Source organism: Orbicella franksi, chromosome 11 (genome assembly GCF_964199315.1).
Source record: "Orbicella franksi chromosome 11, jaOrbFran1.1, whole genome shotgun sequence".
In the NCBI taxonomy this organism is placed as follows: Eukaryota; Metazoa; Cnidaria; class Anthozoa; order Scleractinia; family Merulinidae; genus Orbicella; species Orbicella franksi.
This window is the reverse complement of record NC_138155.1, coordinates 11012924-11028648: the sequence shown is the minus strand read 5'-3', so window position 1 is coordinate 11028648 and position 15725 is coordinate 11012924. Positions and strand designations below refer to the sequence as shown.

At 39.7% G+C, this 15725-nt stretch overlaps 1 protein-coding gene across 1 annotated transcript; it reads right to left on the bottom strand.

The window, feature by feature from the left end:
* Positions 1-800: 800 nt before the first annotated feature.
* On the bottom strand, positions 801-7404 carry LOC145502838 (EF-hand calcium-binding domain-containing protein 12-like). The gene is made up of 6 exons (XM_081482231.1): positions 7050-7404; positions 6375-6592; positions 3747-4087; positions 2807-3212; positions 1773-2001; positions 801-1133 (listed from the first exon to the last, which is right to left on the bottom strand). Exons 1-6 carry the CDS (start codon positions 7252-7254, stop codon positions 961-963), a joined length of 1572 nt encoding a protein of 523 aa, XP_081338357.1. The 5' UTR covers positions 7255-7404; the 3' UTR covers positions 801-960.
* Between the last annotated feature and the right edge of the window lie 8321 nt (positions 7405-15725).

Here is a 15725-nt window from a genome sequence, read left to right as displayed (position 1 = left end):
ATTTCAGCAACAATAAGTTCTACAAGTTTCAAAAAAAACAGGGAAACGCTGTAACATTAAGATGACAATTTCATCAGCAGCATTAAAGTTTTACGTAGGTCTCTGAGAGTTAAAATCAACCCTTTGCCCTAGGGGCGTGGGGTAGGGGGTGGGCAACATTGAAAGGCGGTTACATAAATGTTGCATTCAAGTCTTTCAATACCCAAGTTTTCCCACCTATAAGTTAATTAAATTTCAGTATATTTTCCAGCTAAACGTTAAAGTTTTGATTACCATCACTCGCGGTGGCCTCATAGCTAGTGCGCTCGACCGCGGCGGATGAGTGGTCAAGGTTTGAACCCTGGCCGCGGACACTTTGTTCTGTTCTTGGGCAAGGCACTTCACTCTATCGGTGCCACTTCCCATCCAGGTATACGTATATAAATGGGTACCGCCAAATTTAATACTGGGGATAACCCTGCGATGGACTAGCATCCCATCCAGGGGGGAGTATAAATGCTCCTACTCGCTTCATGCTAAAGAAACCGGAGATAAGGGCCGGTCTGATGGGCCACTTGGCTCATATGCAGACTTAACACTACTTTTATCTTCACAAATTTATCAGGGAGCTAGAAAATAATGAGTAAATTGGTGGCAAAAATTATAATGGAATGCTAAAACAAAGTATCAATTCTCCAATGCTGCTCTAGAAAATCACAAAAATTGTTTAAAAACGAAGAACGTGCAGTTCTTGTGGTCAGTTGGCACCCAAAGAAACTTAAAAATAGCTTTTTATTTCACTTTAATTTATTGATTGGCTTCAATTGCATTTTTTATGCCAAAAAATGCAAAAATATGTAAATAACTGCGAGGCGTATTAATCTACCATTTACATTTTATTCTTCTTTATTTTACACTTTTTTATATAAAATTTAAACACTTTACATGTTGCACTCTCTTTCCGAGAGTCTTGTTCAGATGTCACGTGGTAGGACCCGGGTATCTAAACTTTGGTCGCCGTGGGTTGCTGGCGGTCGTGGTAGACTGGGGTTTACTGGCTGGTATGTGATGCCTGGTGGAAACAGCAAAGAGTCCAGGATTTCTCGAGGTCAGTTTCATTTGTGATAGTGGTTTATCTTCTGGTTGAAGAAGAACTGAAAGAAAGAGAGAAATCGATAGAGAAGTCAGTTAGATTAAAATAATGAAAATCTTAGTTCTTTTCCTTCTTTTATTCGATTTTGACCACTAATTTGCCCGAACAATCCCACTAGACTAAAAACCTATACTCAGATATGTACGACTTGAAAACAGAACACTTTTTTTGTTTGTTTGTTTATTTGTTTTGTTTTGTATTTATTTTGTTTTGTTTTGTTTCTTTTTTTTTTTCCAACGTCACGTTACTGGACGTTTCAATAACACGTTGAATGTCGTCTCAGTTATTGACGGCAGCCAATAATCGAGATCGTTATAGCTTGGGCGGATGTAGGATTTTAGAGAAGAAGATTCGAGATTCGGAACACCGAAGGCGCCCCCCTATAAGGGGGTTCGGGGGCATCCTGGCTACCAAAAATTTTAGAATTGAAATTCCTTGAAATGGGATTTCTGGCATTCAGAGGCCAAGTCAGCGTGGTAAAATGTCTCTTTTTTTATTTAGGGGGACCCCGAATCCCCCCCCCCCCCTTCAGATCCGCCCCAGGTTAGTGAGGTTTTAAACTTCAGAGTTCGCGTGTAAGTGAAGTCACTGAAAGGTTCAGTAAAATACTGAGTAAAATAATTGTTAAACACAGCCCTACCTCGTCCCAGAACGCCTTTGCTTAACTGCACTCCATGCATGTGACACAACTCCACAACATCGTTGTATTCTTTCACCGTCATCTTTCGGTAACGATCCACCATCTCCCCCACCCTACCCCCTAGAGTGGAAGGTGCCACTGACACTTTCTCGGGTGCTGCTCGCTTCCTCTGCTTGGCTTTTTCTTTCTCTTTGCGTTTTTGTTGTTTCTTCATACGTCTGTTTTTTATCTGTAAAAAAAAAAAGAAAGAAAGAATTCAAAAGGTACTTCATGTAAATGGCATGGACTAGCTCCCAACCATTCATATGGTTTGAGGCCGGTAGTGTACAATACGTTTGCCCGCGTAACCCACAGGGGAACTCCCTTTAAAAAGGGTGGGGATGCTTGTAGGAAAATGTTAATGAAACCTCTAAAAGAGACCAGTCTGAGCGTGGCTCAGGCGTTTTCTTCCCCTAAGAGATATCACTTTGCAACGGACACACAGATTATTATTTTTGTTTAATTATTGAATGATCTCTTCGGGTGTAACCCTAAAAGATACCTTGAAGGCCAAAAATAGTTGCCTTTCCTCCTGAGGTCACGGACGAGGACGAGGCCCTATCGATTTATTGACAAGTTGAACGGCTGCTTTCCTCTATCGCATAAGCATAAGCATAAGCCGACATACGCAGACGCATTAGGATGTTGATAATTAGCACCTTTTGCTGGAAATTTCCCAAACACAAGGCGCTAATTATCAACGTCTTACTGCATCTGCGTGTGTCGGCTTATGCTTATGGAAACCAGCCATTCTTGTCCCCATAGGCCGCACCGGCCAGCACCAAGATATCTCGACCCCTTGCCGGACCGATTTTCTGAGTATGCGCAGAGTGTTCGTTTCGTATTCTAAGCCAATCAGATTTGCCAGATTTGACAGGAAGTCCGTGAATCACCGACTTCCGGTGTTGGACCAGCCCAAAGGTCGTGATTCTTGGTGCTGACCAAAAGGAACCCCGCCTCTGGGGACGAGAATGGAAAGCAGCCATAAAGCCTACCTCATCTTGTGTCAGTTGCTCAACTTTCTCCGACAACTGAACAGCAGGTATTTCCAGCAGGGTTGGTGACATATTGCTCTCGCTACTACCATTGCTAACTGGTGACGCAGGACGAGGATGTTGCTGTTGGGGCTCAGAGCCTGGTCGCTGCCCAACAAAGGTCACAGGCTGAGCCTGGGCTGAAGAAGGAGAATAAGGACGTTGAGGTGATGTTGAGGGCCTCCTTTGGGTGGTGGCCTGTGGTGAGGAGGGTCTCTGAGGGGATGCAGGCCTCTGCGCCCCAGTATTGGGCCACTTGTCCTGCAATGGATCAGCCACAGGTTCTGGCTCCTCTGGAATGGTTTCCGGTCTTTTTGTAGCTTTAGCACTGGGAGTATGGACAATTTCAGCCGTTTGTTTGGTGACCCTTGAAAAAGATACATGCACATTGGCCTCTATATATAAACATGACCTGATCAAGGCATAATAAATTTTTCCGCAATGCATTTCGTTTAATATTGAGATTGAAATCTCCAAAATAAGAAACATACATGTTGCTACCCAGGATATACCGGTATTTACTTGGTGAAATACTTACAGGATACTATTTTAACAATCAACAGTTTATTAGAGGATCTTAAGAAGATTCATACGCCAGGTACAAGTTATGTAATACCACATGTATGACTGTATGTAAGTCAGTAGGTCTCACAAACATCTTGCCAAAGTCTTAGAAAACATCATTAATAAACTCACAATCTTTGAAAATCCTTATGAATGGATTTTATACAGGAGCATACAATGAAAGAAGGATGCTTGATTCCACTTGATTCAAGATTTTCACTGAGGTTAAAACTACGTAGTACACAAGTGTGAATCTAAATTTGAATTCTGAATTTCAATTACGCTGTTATGCACCGATCATCTGCCATCCCCTGGGGGGAGGGACCATCATCCTCACCTCTCCTCTAGGTATGACTGTCTCCCCACAGCCAGCTCCCTGTAATCCAAGGCATCACTGTTATCTCTGTCAAGCGCCAGAATCAAATCCTCCAGATCAACCTCCTTCAGTGGAATTCGCCATGATCGGATGATGTTTCTGAACTCTTGCCGTGATACCACCCAGTTTTTGTCCTTGTCTGCTTGAGAGAACAGATCTAACAGACGCATCCTCTTGCGATCCAAGTATTCTTGAATGACTGCTAAGGCAGCGGGGGAAGGCTGGCGGATAGTTGGCACCCCCCTGTCTTCACCTGTTACTGTTGTTGTGTCCTCCTCAATTTCTGGGGGAGGGGTTGGTGCCTTGTTTGAAACAAAGGAAAAAATCATGAGAGAAAATTCTGCTGACATAGCATCAAAGTAGGTTGTTAGATATACAATTTATTCTAGGATATCTGCAGTTACAGTGTACCTCAAAAAAAGAAAAACAAAACAAAACAAAACAAAAAACATACACTGTACATGTAGCATCCTTGAATCCAGTCCCAACATTACCTTCTCTTTATCATGCTTTCTGTTACATGTAAAAGTCTATAAGCACCTCTTGGCTCACCCCCTCCCTCTCCTCCAACCCACTCCTTCCCATTTTTCAAGAGCTTCTTCCTTTTCAGGGGGTCAGGTAAACAAGAACTGCAGTAGACAGGCTGGGTTGCAATGGAACAAATGGATCTCAAAGCCCAGAATTAAGATAAGTGGGGGAGAACTGCAGATATCCTACACTCCTGTTCTACATGATAAACTACATAGAGGAGCAAAGGAGGTATTAGAGAGAAGTTTTCAAGATTTATTGATGGAACGGTGTTGGTGAACTAAACAGTGAGGGTCACTTGTTGGAGAGGAAAAGATGATGTCACATATAATTTGTGTATTTCATGCCCCAAATTTCTGTTTTTTGGACACAACTTCACTTAAGCTCAAACTTTCTATATACTGTAGTACACCAACTCTACCTCCAAGTAAATGTTTTCTGTTCCATACATTCTTACCAAATTAATAGGCTTTATACATGTCTCAAGTCTTACAACTACTGAGAGCTTAGCCACAATTGATTCAGTGCCCTTTTAGGCTAACTATTGGACTAATATCAGGCTAACCAATTACAGGTACAGTATCGAATAACGATTCGCAGTGGCCAGGAATGTGTTTGACGAACAAGAAGAAGACAGACTTTTTTGTACTTGGATACCTAAGCCATTTGCACATATAGTGCGCATGCTTTAATGGCTTCCTTCTCAATGTTTCTTAGTTTCAGTTTTAAAACTTATAGAGAGCGCTACTGACTTTTCCGCTCAAATGAAAATCTCAAAAGACTTTTTCTGCTGTATGATATTCTCTGTATTATGCAGAATAAAATGGTTGTTGTTGTTTTATAATTTCAAAGATTAGTTAGTTATTGGACCTTGTGTCATACAAGTCAAGGAGTATTTAGCTCATAGTTTCAAATCGGTCTTGCTCTTTGTGCTTGTCCGATTTTGAGATTACTTGCGTGGTTACTCCCTGAATTGTACTCCACTCGGTCCAATTACTATTACTAATTGTAGAGCTACTATCACTCGGGCTTACTGCAACTATTAATTTCCCACTATTCATGACAAATTTGTAACCATTCTGTGTTTGCTATTCACTGCTAAAGTTTTCCAGCCACCCAATAATAAATCCAAAAGCTAAATGTAACCTCTGCGGCAAACAACAGGGGGTAACCTGAAAACACTGACCCCCAGTCCGCGGACCCCCACAACGGACCAGGTCCGCGGACTTCCCTATGGACCAGTCCATGGACTACCTCTACGGACCCCCTCTATGGACCACCCTAAAATAGTGTAAAAATAATAAATAGAGATTTTGCTTATGGGTTGTCTAATGGAGTCAGACTCGTGTCGGTCATTTTTCGAGTGTTACACTGTGCAAATGTAACAGACTTAGGTTTTAAACACCCCACCACCCTCCTCCCCCCCCCCCCAAAAAAAAAATGCCTAAAAGCTGTTTTCAGCATAAGGAGATGCCAATGGTAAGAAGGAAAGTTCTTACCTTCCATTCATGGCTCAATCTGGCTATGACAGATTGGCTATTTTTAGGCCATTTATTCTTGTTTGTATCTGTTATTCTGCTGAGTAAATTGTGAAGCCTGGAACAAGTTCACAAACCCACAGGAGGACGGGCTGAACAAAATGGCAGAGGGGAAAGAACACAGATTTTGAGGCTTCCCAGAGGCTTCTGCGTATGCGTCTTTTGTATACTTAATGACCACAACAAAGGAAATGGTAATGTGTAATTATATAAATTGCACCTGAGCCTGAATCCAGGTCTGCCCATTTGCACAATGTAACGTTCGAAATTTCACCGTCATGAGTAATCTATTAGACAACCCATACCTGAAATATTTATTTATTATTTTTATTATATTTCGGGGGGTGCGCCATAGAGGGGGTCTGTAGAGGGAGTCCATGGACCTGTCCATAGGTAGTCCATGGACCCGGTCCGTAGTGGGGGTCTGCGGACCGGGGATCAGTGTTTGCGGGTTACCCAACAACAGGTTAGGGATACCCCTGCCAGACATGCCCTCAAGTCTAACTTGCTATCATTAGTTTACCTGTTTGATTGTGATCTCCGGTCTTCCCTTTAGAAGCATTCTTTTAAGCACCCTGCTCTCTAGTTCAGTCCTGCCTGTTTTATTTGTAAGCCAGTCTTGCTTGAGTCCACACCTATTTAAAATCTCTCTTGTCTTCTTACGTTCCTGCAACTGCTTTTTGTATCTTTCAACTTTGGAACTAAAGCTGTCGGTTTCTGACTCGTGTTGAACATTCTTGTCTAGAAAGTAAGAAAGATTCCCATTATTGAATATTAGTTATTTCACTCCAATTGTCTGGAGGAAGCAGTTGCATGCAACTGAAAGAGGGAACAGTAAGAGGTTTTATAATGCAGTGGTACATCACTGCCTGTTCAAAAATTCAAGACAGTTAAAACTAACGTTAAATGTAATGTACCAGCTTATTGAGAAAACTCGTAGATTTGACACCTTAAGTTAGCCGCATCAAGTACAGAGAAGGCCCTAAATATGTAAGACATTTCTGGCTTAGCATGTTATCCGTAATAAACATCTACTAAACATCAAAGCTTTCAAGATATTAGAGAGTAAATCAAACAGATTCTAAATCTCAGAGACTTTCACTGGCTTAAATTCTGCAGATTCGATCGAACACTGAGCGATGTTTTTTTAAATACTAAAACAGTTGATCCAGCCATCCTGTAATTTTTATCTTCTTACCTTTGTCTTCTGTTGTCGCAGAAACATCTCTAGCAGCGCATTTTATGCTAGGCACAATAATAACTCGTTTTCTTTTGAGCTCTGTTGGTTCTCCCCATCTCTTCACACTTTCGCGATATTTCTTAGATGGCAAAAGATTTCTAGCCTTGGGCGGTTTGATTCCTTCCCCTTCATAACCTTCGGGTCCCGATATTCTTAAATTCATCGAGTATAACACGAAGTATAAAATATTAAAAGACTAACAGCGAGTTAAACAACTGCAGTTCAAAAGTCATCGTTCGTCCGCCATCTTGGAACCTTTTTGTTACTGAGTCTGTTGCTAAGTGGTTGCTATGGAACATTGATTACATTTGTCCCTCTCAGGGGCGGGGGAGAACACTCTGGGACGCCTGGCACTTTTTTTGTGTCTGGATCATCCAACAAAAAGTGACGTCACATCCGGTAAAAAAGCGGGCTGAGCGGCAAAATAAAATTTGACTGCGACATAATCGTTCTCCCTGTAAGTAAAACAGCAATATTTCGCAATCGGCGGGATATTTCTAACGTTTTATTTGGCCATGATAAACAAAATTTTGTCTTCTTCCTCGCCATATCGTTTGTTTGAGGAACAGAACAATTATTTATTCAAAAAGACGCTGTTTTGAAGGCGTGTGTTTTTACGAAATGTCGTCGTTTCTTCGTAGCTGTATTCCACAGGAGTCATTGTTTACGTGGAAATAATGAATTCTAGGTAAGTTGCACTCAATTCAAATATCCTATTCTCTTAAGTAGGCATTACACTGAGAGAAAAGCGCAATGTCAGTTTTCTATCCGTGGGAGAACCCATTTGACAGAAGCCCATTTTTTGAAATTTACCATTGACAAACACTTGAGAGTAATGGAGAGCTGTTAATCGTATCACACTGTAAAGACATAACGGGGCGGAGATTTCTTGCCAATCGATACTAACTCAAATTCTTGTTCTTGTTTGTGAGTCAAACTTACATTATAAATTCTGTTACGACTTGTTAAGAACCTTAAACGAGATATCTTAACTTTTCCCTTGGTAATCCCTCAATTATGGTAAACGCTTCCTTTCACAAGTACATACGCAGGCCGTGAACCCCTCAAATATAAACAAGAGGATATTTTTATGGGCGATGCAGTAATCGGGGCATGTCGTGGTTTGTTTGTTTGTTTGTTTGTTTTTTCCAGTTATAATGTAATTTATTTTTCTGTTTCAACAGTGTTAAATGTCAGTGACACTATAAAGTTTCAATACACCCCCCCCCCCCGATCCTATGAGGTCAAGCATGCACCTTTAATTGCTTCGACTCCTTTCAATTGCCTTGTTTACAGACCAAGTTCCCTATCTTTTAATCCCTAGCTATCATATGTATTTGCAACTTATTTTGAAAGGTTACTTAAACATTTTGCCCTATTTTCAGTCTGCTTTCTCTATATAAGCTTACATCAAGACATTTCAGTTCCAGGGAATGAGAGAACCCTAGAAGTCTGACAATTCTCTCTCATAAAGTTCAATTATTTTAATTCATCACGCTTTCAATGTGCGATCTTAACAAACTGTTTGCAAACAGTAATGAAATATCATCCCCCAAACACCCAGCCATAAAAGGAAGTCTGGGAACAGGTAATGGCAACAATGACACTGCCAGGCTGGTGAATGTTACAAGCTATTATGAACTCATGTCTGACAATGATGAGTGACCATGGTGCAGTGAAACTGAACAACCAGACTGTGACTGACTTTGCTAGTGTTAGTGTTGTGAAAGTGATTGCTAGCTCGTAGTGTCTGTGAACTTGGACCAGACCAGACCAGAAAAGGTTCCATACTAGAAGTTGACTGAGAGTAACAAGTTTGTACTCAAAAACTGAAGCTGCCTGATCAGACAGTCTTAAAGCCAGCTTCATCACAGCTTGTCAAGAGTTCCTGGATTGTGTATGTGGGAGGACTCCAGTGATGACATATCGGGAAGCTCTGCTCAAAAGTTTTCAGGCTTCAGATATAACTATTAAAGAGTAAGGGATTTCTGACAAGTTGAATTCAGGTGTATAATGAAAGGGTACGCAAACCTTTCTTTTAGGGATTTCCCTTCTTCTAGCTCTAAAATGTTGTTGATAATCTCTCATTTACTCTCATGAGCCAGAATGAGGGGATTCTGATATATTGTTCAAAAAGATATTTTAAAACTACTTTCTAAGGGTTTAGAAAAGGGGTACAGTATTAAGGGGTTGGACCTTGAGATGGAGCTTCCCCATTTAAAACTAAGTAGAATACCTCTCCCCCCCTCCCCTTGTGTAACAAGGATGTTCAAATTGTTTTCTGGAAAGAAGCAAAAACCAAAACAGCGCCAATTTAAGGGATTGTGTGATTATCAATGTAAGTTCCCATTTGTATTTTGAATTAAAATGGGTCTAACGTTATCCACAATAGTATAAAATAACCATACTTTGCAGCTTCATAGAGAGACTCAAACTGATAATGAAAACATAACTTTTATTTTTGCCCCTTCCTTTGTACCTTGTGATATTTTTAGGGAAATTCTCAAAATGTCCCTGCCCAAAGAAAATAAAAAATATAAATGAAAATCACTTTCTTTATCTTGGAAATGATCTCTGAGACAAAAACGTCCTTTTTATGGCTAGTTATTATCTTACAATGTGTTGTGAAGAAACTGCTTACAGGGAAATATAAATGTTCAACAAAAAAAATTAACAGAAAAAAAGCAACAAACTTTTTCAGAGGAGCTCCTGCAGTATATTCTTCAACTTACATGTAGGGTAATAGAATCTGTTTTTACACTTTCACACCAAAGAAAACACCACAGAAATGAGAATTATTGTTATTGTGTCTGAGCTGCATATTTTTTAAATGGAAACATTTCCCATAAAATTTTTACATTATATTCTTGCCAGTACGACAACATACCAAATATATTTTGGAGAGAGGAGTACTTATAAAATTAATTCAAACTGGTGTAATTTAATTTTCCATTTAATTTTTGTACACCTCTTACAGAATGCAACTTTTGGTTAGGTTGCACTTCACTATCAAGCAAGAAATCACACCAAGGTGGCTTTGTATCTTTATTATGATTTCCATTATCAGTAAACAAATCACACTTGCAGGTCTCTTGAGGGTATTTGCTCATTTACCACCTATAAAAAACAAGATATAATGTATCATTTTTACCTGTACTGTAAATTTTTCAATTGAAATCAGTTTGTTTTCACTTTTAGAGTGGTTTTTAAAAAGGATCACAAGCACACCACCCACCCCTCAGTCCCTACTCCTACCCTACAACAGTACAGCCATGATCCCATATCAGCCCCCAACATGAGTGATAACTTACCACAATACTCCTATACTACAATACAATCTTTGTACAGACAGACCTAGATTCAAACATCAGATCTCTGACTTTTTGGTCCACTTCATCTCCACTAGGCCATGAAAGCAATCATTGCAAATTTCCTTACATTTGTTGGTCTAATTTATTGTTGCTCTCAGATTCCCCCTTTCCCTTTGATGACATTAAATTGGTTTAAAAAAATAAACTGGTTTACACAAATTAAAGCATAGGTAGAAGTTGAGCCATAAAATTACTATAATTTTAGTATGAGAATATTGAAATATAACTATACTATTAATATCCATATGTTCTATTGTAAAGACAGTGTAATTACTCAAATTGACCTTCATTGTCAGAGACAAAAACCTAAAAACATCTAAACACAGGTCAGTGAGGATATTGCCAGTTTTGCTTTTGCCAACAACCATTCTGCCTCAAAAATACAGAAGATAATGACAATAATAACAGAGCCAATGTCTGTCAATTCAATAAACACACCAAATTCCCCTCCAAATTCCTTTCGACGCCTTACAGTAAAATTTTACCAACAGCATAAATTCAACTCAATGCTTTAAAGTGCTTCTATCCTTAAATTTTTACCCCTTGCGTCAGAATTTTCAGGTGTATCACATAGAACTCCACAAAAGATTAAAAATGCTGTTTACCTTTTGCATATATCTGCATCAGTTCCAACGATATGTAGGTTTGAAAAATAAAAATATGCAAATAACGTGACTGATGTTGTCATACAGTCAACCCAATTTTACATCAGGTTGGTAGACTTGGTAGACTCTAGACTTAGAACTACAGAAAACACACCTATGGCTATAAAAATTATTTACAGCCTGTATTTTTCCATGGCAATTTGCTCTTTTCCAGTCTCCTCTAACCTGATTTCACTAATTCAGTGATTTTCAGCTTGAAAAAAGTTAAATGAGGATACGACTTTGACCTTGCATATAAATATGCTTCCTAGATCATGCTGATGAGGCACCATTGGCAAACATCAAAATGGAAAGCAAAAGGTGGCCAGAAAAGCCTATAATCATCAGGGAAGGTTGAAACCCAGTATGTTGCCATGGTAACAAAACTGTTATGCTCATATTATGGAGGACATCCGCAAATTTCATCATAATAGCACTTTAAAGCACTGTCCCTAGGAGCCCATGGTCCCTTGTATCTGGACAATAGTTCAAAACTTGCCTGGGATGGATGATATAAACGGTAGGTGGGAGACTCCCAGAATATTGAGGAGAGTTGCTAGAATGACTGTACAATTATCTCTTCGCAGGAACTCATTAGACATTAACACTACTAAAATGACTGAGTTTGGATAATATATATTTTGTTTTTTGGATACATGTATACTGTTACTGGTCATACAAGAGGTACCTTGCTACTGAGTTAAGTCTTAATGTGTGTATTTTAAAGGAGAAGGTCACTCCAAAAAACATAAATTTTATGTCAACGCTAATGAAAACCTTGCACTACGGTTAGCCACTCACAGAAGTTTCAGCCTCTAAAGTGCAGGTTTTCCTTATGAAGTTCGCCTCCAAAGAAGCACCCAGGCCAAGTTTTCATGACATCACTCTGTCCGACAGATTTTGACTACCACTCTGGGTTATGGCTGCTCTTGAGACATATTATTTTGAGCTAAACATGCTCTAAACTCCGAAATAATAGCATTGAAGATAGTGAAGAGGATAATCGCTTGGAAAAAAATAGATTTTGCTGACCTTGTGACGATGCCAAGTCAGTTGCAGGTTCTTCTTCTTCCCACCAATTTCAAGTTGGACAGAATGAAGGCACATACTGGTAAACACAGCCTCAGGCTGCCAAGACAGTTGCAAAATGGTGGCCTCTGAAGTCGCTTCTTAATTTCGAGATGAATTTCTTAAGGATAGCAGGCACTTCAGAGGCTGAACCTTTGGTGAGTGGAAATGCTGAATATACACTTGCTATAAGTGAAGACAGAAAAAGTAAGTTTTTTGGAGTGACCTTCTCCTTTTAACTGAAAACATGTGAGCTAAATGCAACAAAATGTATATTAAACCTGAGCCAGTTCAGTATGATTTATTACAAAGTTTTAATCAGCCACAAAAAAAATTGTTAGCAACTGATATTACTTTGTGAAGGCTTATGGAAGGGTTATACTTTTATAAAGCAAGTACTATTTTGGTTTACTAAAGAAAGACTCCTGTTACTGCTTAAGTAAACTGTGTTTGGTACAGTAGGTGTCAAAATATTATGGCTTTGATGACATGATAATAGAGATATCAGCCTTGGTAATTTCAGGGATAGTGGATAACCAATCTCCAAATAATAGAGTTATGGGACTTCAATATCAAAGTGATGCCTGATGCTTATTATAAATTGTGTATATCACTCCTAAAATGTACGATCCAGAATTTTGTTTTGTGGGTAATAGCTCAAATTCATTTTCACCTCTGTGTGGTTACAGGGGTTCTTTAAATAAGAAAATGACTGACTGACTGAGCCTTTGTTCAAGCCAGAATCAAGTGGCTGTAATAACAAGGTGGCTATGGGAATGGGGTGGCCATAAGGCAGGGTTCCACTGTAGCGATGAACATATAAGATGATCCTCTCAAACACCTACCCATAAAGATTTTGAAAAGTATAGAATGTATAATCAGTTAGACAACACACAACTTGGGTCCAGAGCTGACTAGAAATATTCTATTTTATATCCACACCCCCTTCCCCCAGCCACACTCACTAAATAAGTCAATATTTACTACCTAACAGAAAAGATAAAAGTGCAGAAATAACTCTTTCATAGCCCTGTCTAAAGCTCATGTCAACAGAGGAAGAGGGAGTGTGGAAATAAAATAGAATGGCCCTACTAGGGACCTTTTATATGGTCTTGGGTACCCAAGACAACCCTTCTCCTGAGTTACCCTAGCCAAGCTAACTTTTCATTTATTTCTTTGAAAACTCAACCAACCGTTTACATTTAGGATCATGAACCTGTCTTGCCTGCGAGACAACAGGGGTGGGTGAGTTGTCTAGCCTTGGCTCATGTCACGCCTTGGCACCCTGACAGGCAGGACAACTTTTCTTTATATAAACACTTTGGCTCGGCTAACCGGGACAACTCTTGGTATGGCAAGTGTCACATGATGCCTAGATTTAGAATTTAAAGTAGAAATATCAATTTACAAAGAAGAGAAAATTAACTCAGCAAAACCCATTGTGATTGAATGACTGAGGGAAACTCAAACAAAGAGGGATATTGCACATTTGATTATCCAATAAGGGTTTTGAATAGTCATGCAGGGTCAAATTCAGTCAAACGCATGGGGAAATAAATGGCACACAATGACTTTAAGATCAAACCAAGCTAGAATTCTCAGCCCACCCACAATGGAGCAATCACAACTGACCTTTGTGAATTATTTGATGCATGCGTAGGAGACAGCCATTTTTCATTCTTTCTTAACAAGATGGAAGGTAGATGCCATTTAAACATTGATCAAATAATAAACAAAGGTCCCATTGCTACAGAGCTTCATTGTATCCCCACCAGATTAACAGAAGATGAGGTGTTATAAACAGATCTTTGGAAGAACTAAAAAAGCTGTGAAAACAATCACCAGCGGCCTTTGGTCCCACAGCATGTCTTGTTGAGTCAATTTCATTTGATATATAGAACATATCTTTAAAATCTCAAAATAGTCAAATTAACTAATTATGAATACCAAAATCTGCGATTCTCCCTACCCTATTTATTACCAGAATAAAAAATTCGATAACCTATTTACCACCATGGTAGCTGACACAGTTGCCCTAAACATAATTTTTGAAGGCCTTTTGTTTATGGTCTTATCAATAATGATGAAAAAGTAGCTTCTTCTAAACAACATTGCCCAATTCAAGACTAGAGTACAAAACCCATATCCTAGTTAAGGCCAAAATGGCCAAAACTGATACCCTATTTATGACCAAAACGACTGAAAAACCATACCTTTTGGGGCAACACATACCCCTATAGTGCACATAAGGGAGTACCCCCCCCCCCGCCCCAGGTCACAGTAGAAGTGGGTACCTGTCAAAAGCGGAGGTAAAGTTAAGGGCTAAGGATATACCATACCATCAAGAGCTAACCCTAAACAGGCCAACCCCCCTCTTTTGGAACTGCCTAAAGAAGTTGATCCCCAGGCCAGCATTGCAGTTCAGACAATACAGAGGACTGGATAAAATTTGAATTCTGTCCAGCATATATTTATGAACAACTTCACAGTACCCGGGGGGATACTCCCAGAAAAATTTGGTGGGGGAGTGCTTCACCCCTTTGTTGATCTCTTCGGGGAAATCTGATATCCCCAAAGCTCGCCTCTAACTCTCAACACTGCTTATTTCTTACAGAGAAAAACCGTATTCAACAAGAGATACGGAAATAGGATACTAACCTTGAGTATACGCTTCAGCATGTCTTTTCCACCACACGCACGTGTATACAGAGCTTCAACTGAGTTCACTTTCAGAAAAAAACGGCTTCTGTTAAATATGTTCCCGTTGTACACAGTGCAAACTATGGCCAGCAATACTTCATCCAGGTTGTTGTCAACATTATAGGCTATTGCACTTAGTGTTATCACCGAATCATGAACAATAAGAACCAAAAGTCGCAACAACACCAGTTTTGCAAATGTGTAAAATCCGCCATTCGATGACAGAAGGCTCTCCGTTATTTTCCTTCAAAACAATACTAAACCGTTCTCTTTTGCCAACAGTTTTACTTCAAAAGTCGAAGAAATGTGCCTGCACCATATTTCTATCCTCAGTATGGAAGGACACGGACCTGATGGTTTGCAAATAGAAGAAAATCTTCCCCAATCGAAACGCCATTTTTTCGCTTTGTGAAACGAGTTGCGCGGCACCGTTTAAACCGGATGTGACGTCACTTTTTGTTGGATGATCCAGTACAAAAATTTCAGGAGTCTTCTGCCCCACCCCTGGTCCCTCTCCACGAAGGTCATAAGTGAAGTTTTTGAGGGAGGGGCCGGGGACTTAGCTTCTGGATGAAAATTTTCGTTAGCTCTCCGAGCTTTAAAGAAATACAAATGTCTAAGAAAACTGTTATGCTGCTCGGCTAAATATCACTAGTCCCGGAAGTCGAGTTGCCATTCACTAAAAAGGAAAGCCTAACGTTCGAAGCGATCAAAATTTTCGGAAATCATCAGGCAGTTTACTTCGTCAAAAAGTCGAAAGTTCGTGATTTCAGGGGCCCTTTTTCAGGGTTTGGCAATCACACCAAAAATTTTAAGACTTCAAAATCATGATTTTCCAATTTCTGATTACG

What these genes read in the sequence shown, in the direction of transcription:
- LOC145502838 (XM_081482231.1), bottom strand. Translation starts at nt 7,254, where the DNA reads ATGAATTTAAGAATATCGGGACCCGAAGGTTATGAAGGGGAAGGAATC. An exon ending in CGGAGATCACAATCAAACAG is followed by an intron (nt 4,088 to 6,374) that starts GTAAACTAATGA and finishes GTTTCAAACAAG; the next exon opens with GCACCAACCCCTCCCCCAGA. An exon ending in CAGTCATACCTAGAGGAGAG is followed by an intron (nt 3,213 to 3,746) that starts GTGAGGATGATG and finishes ATCTTTTTCAAG; the next exon opens with GGTCACCAAACAAACGGCTG.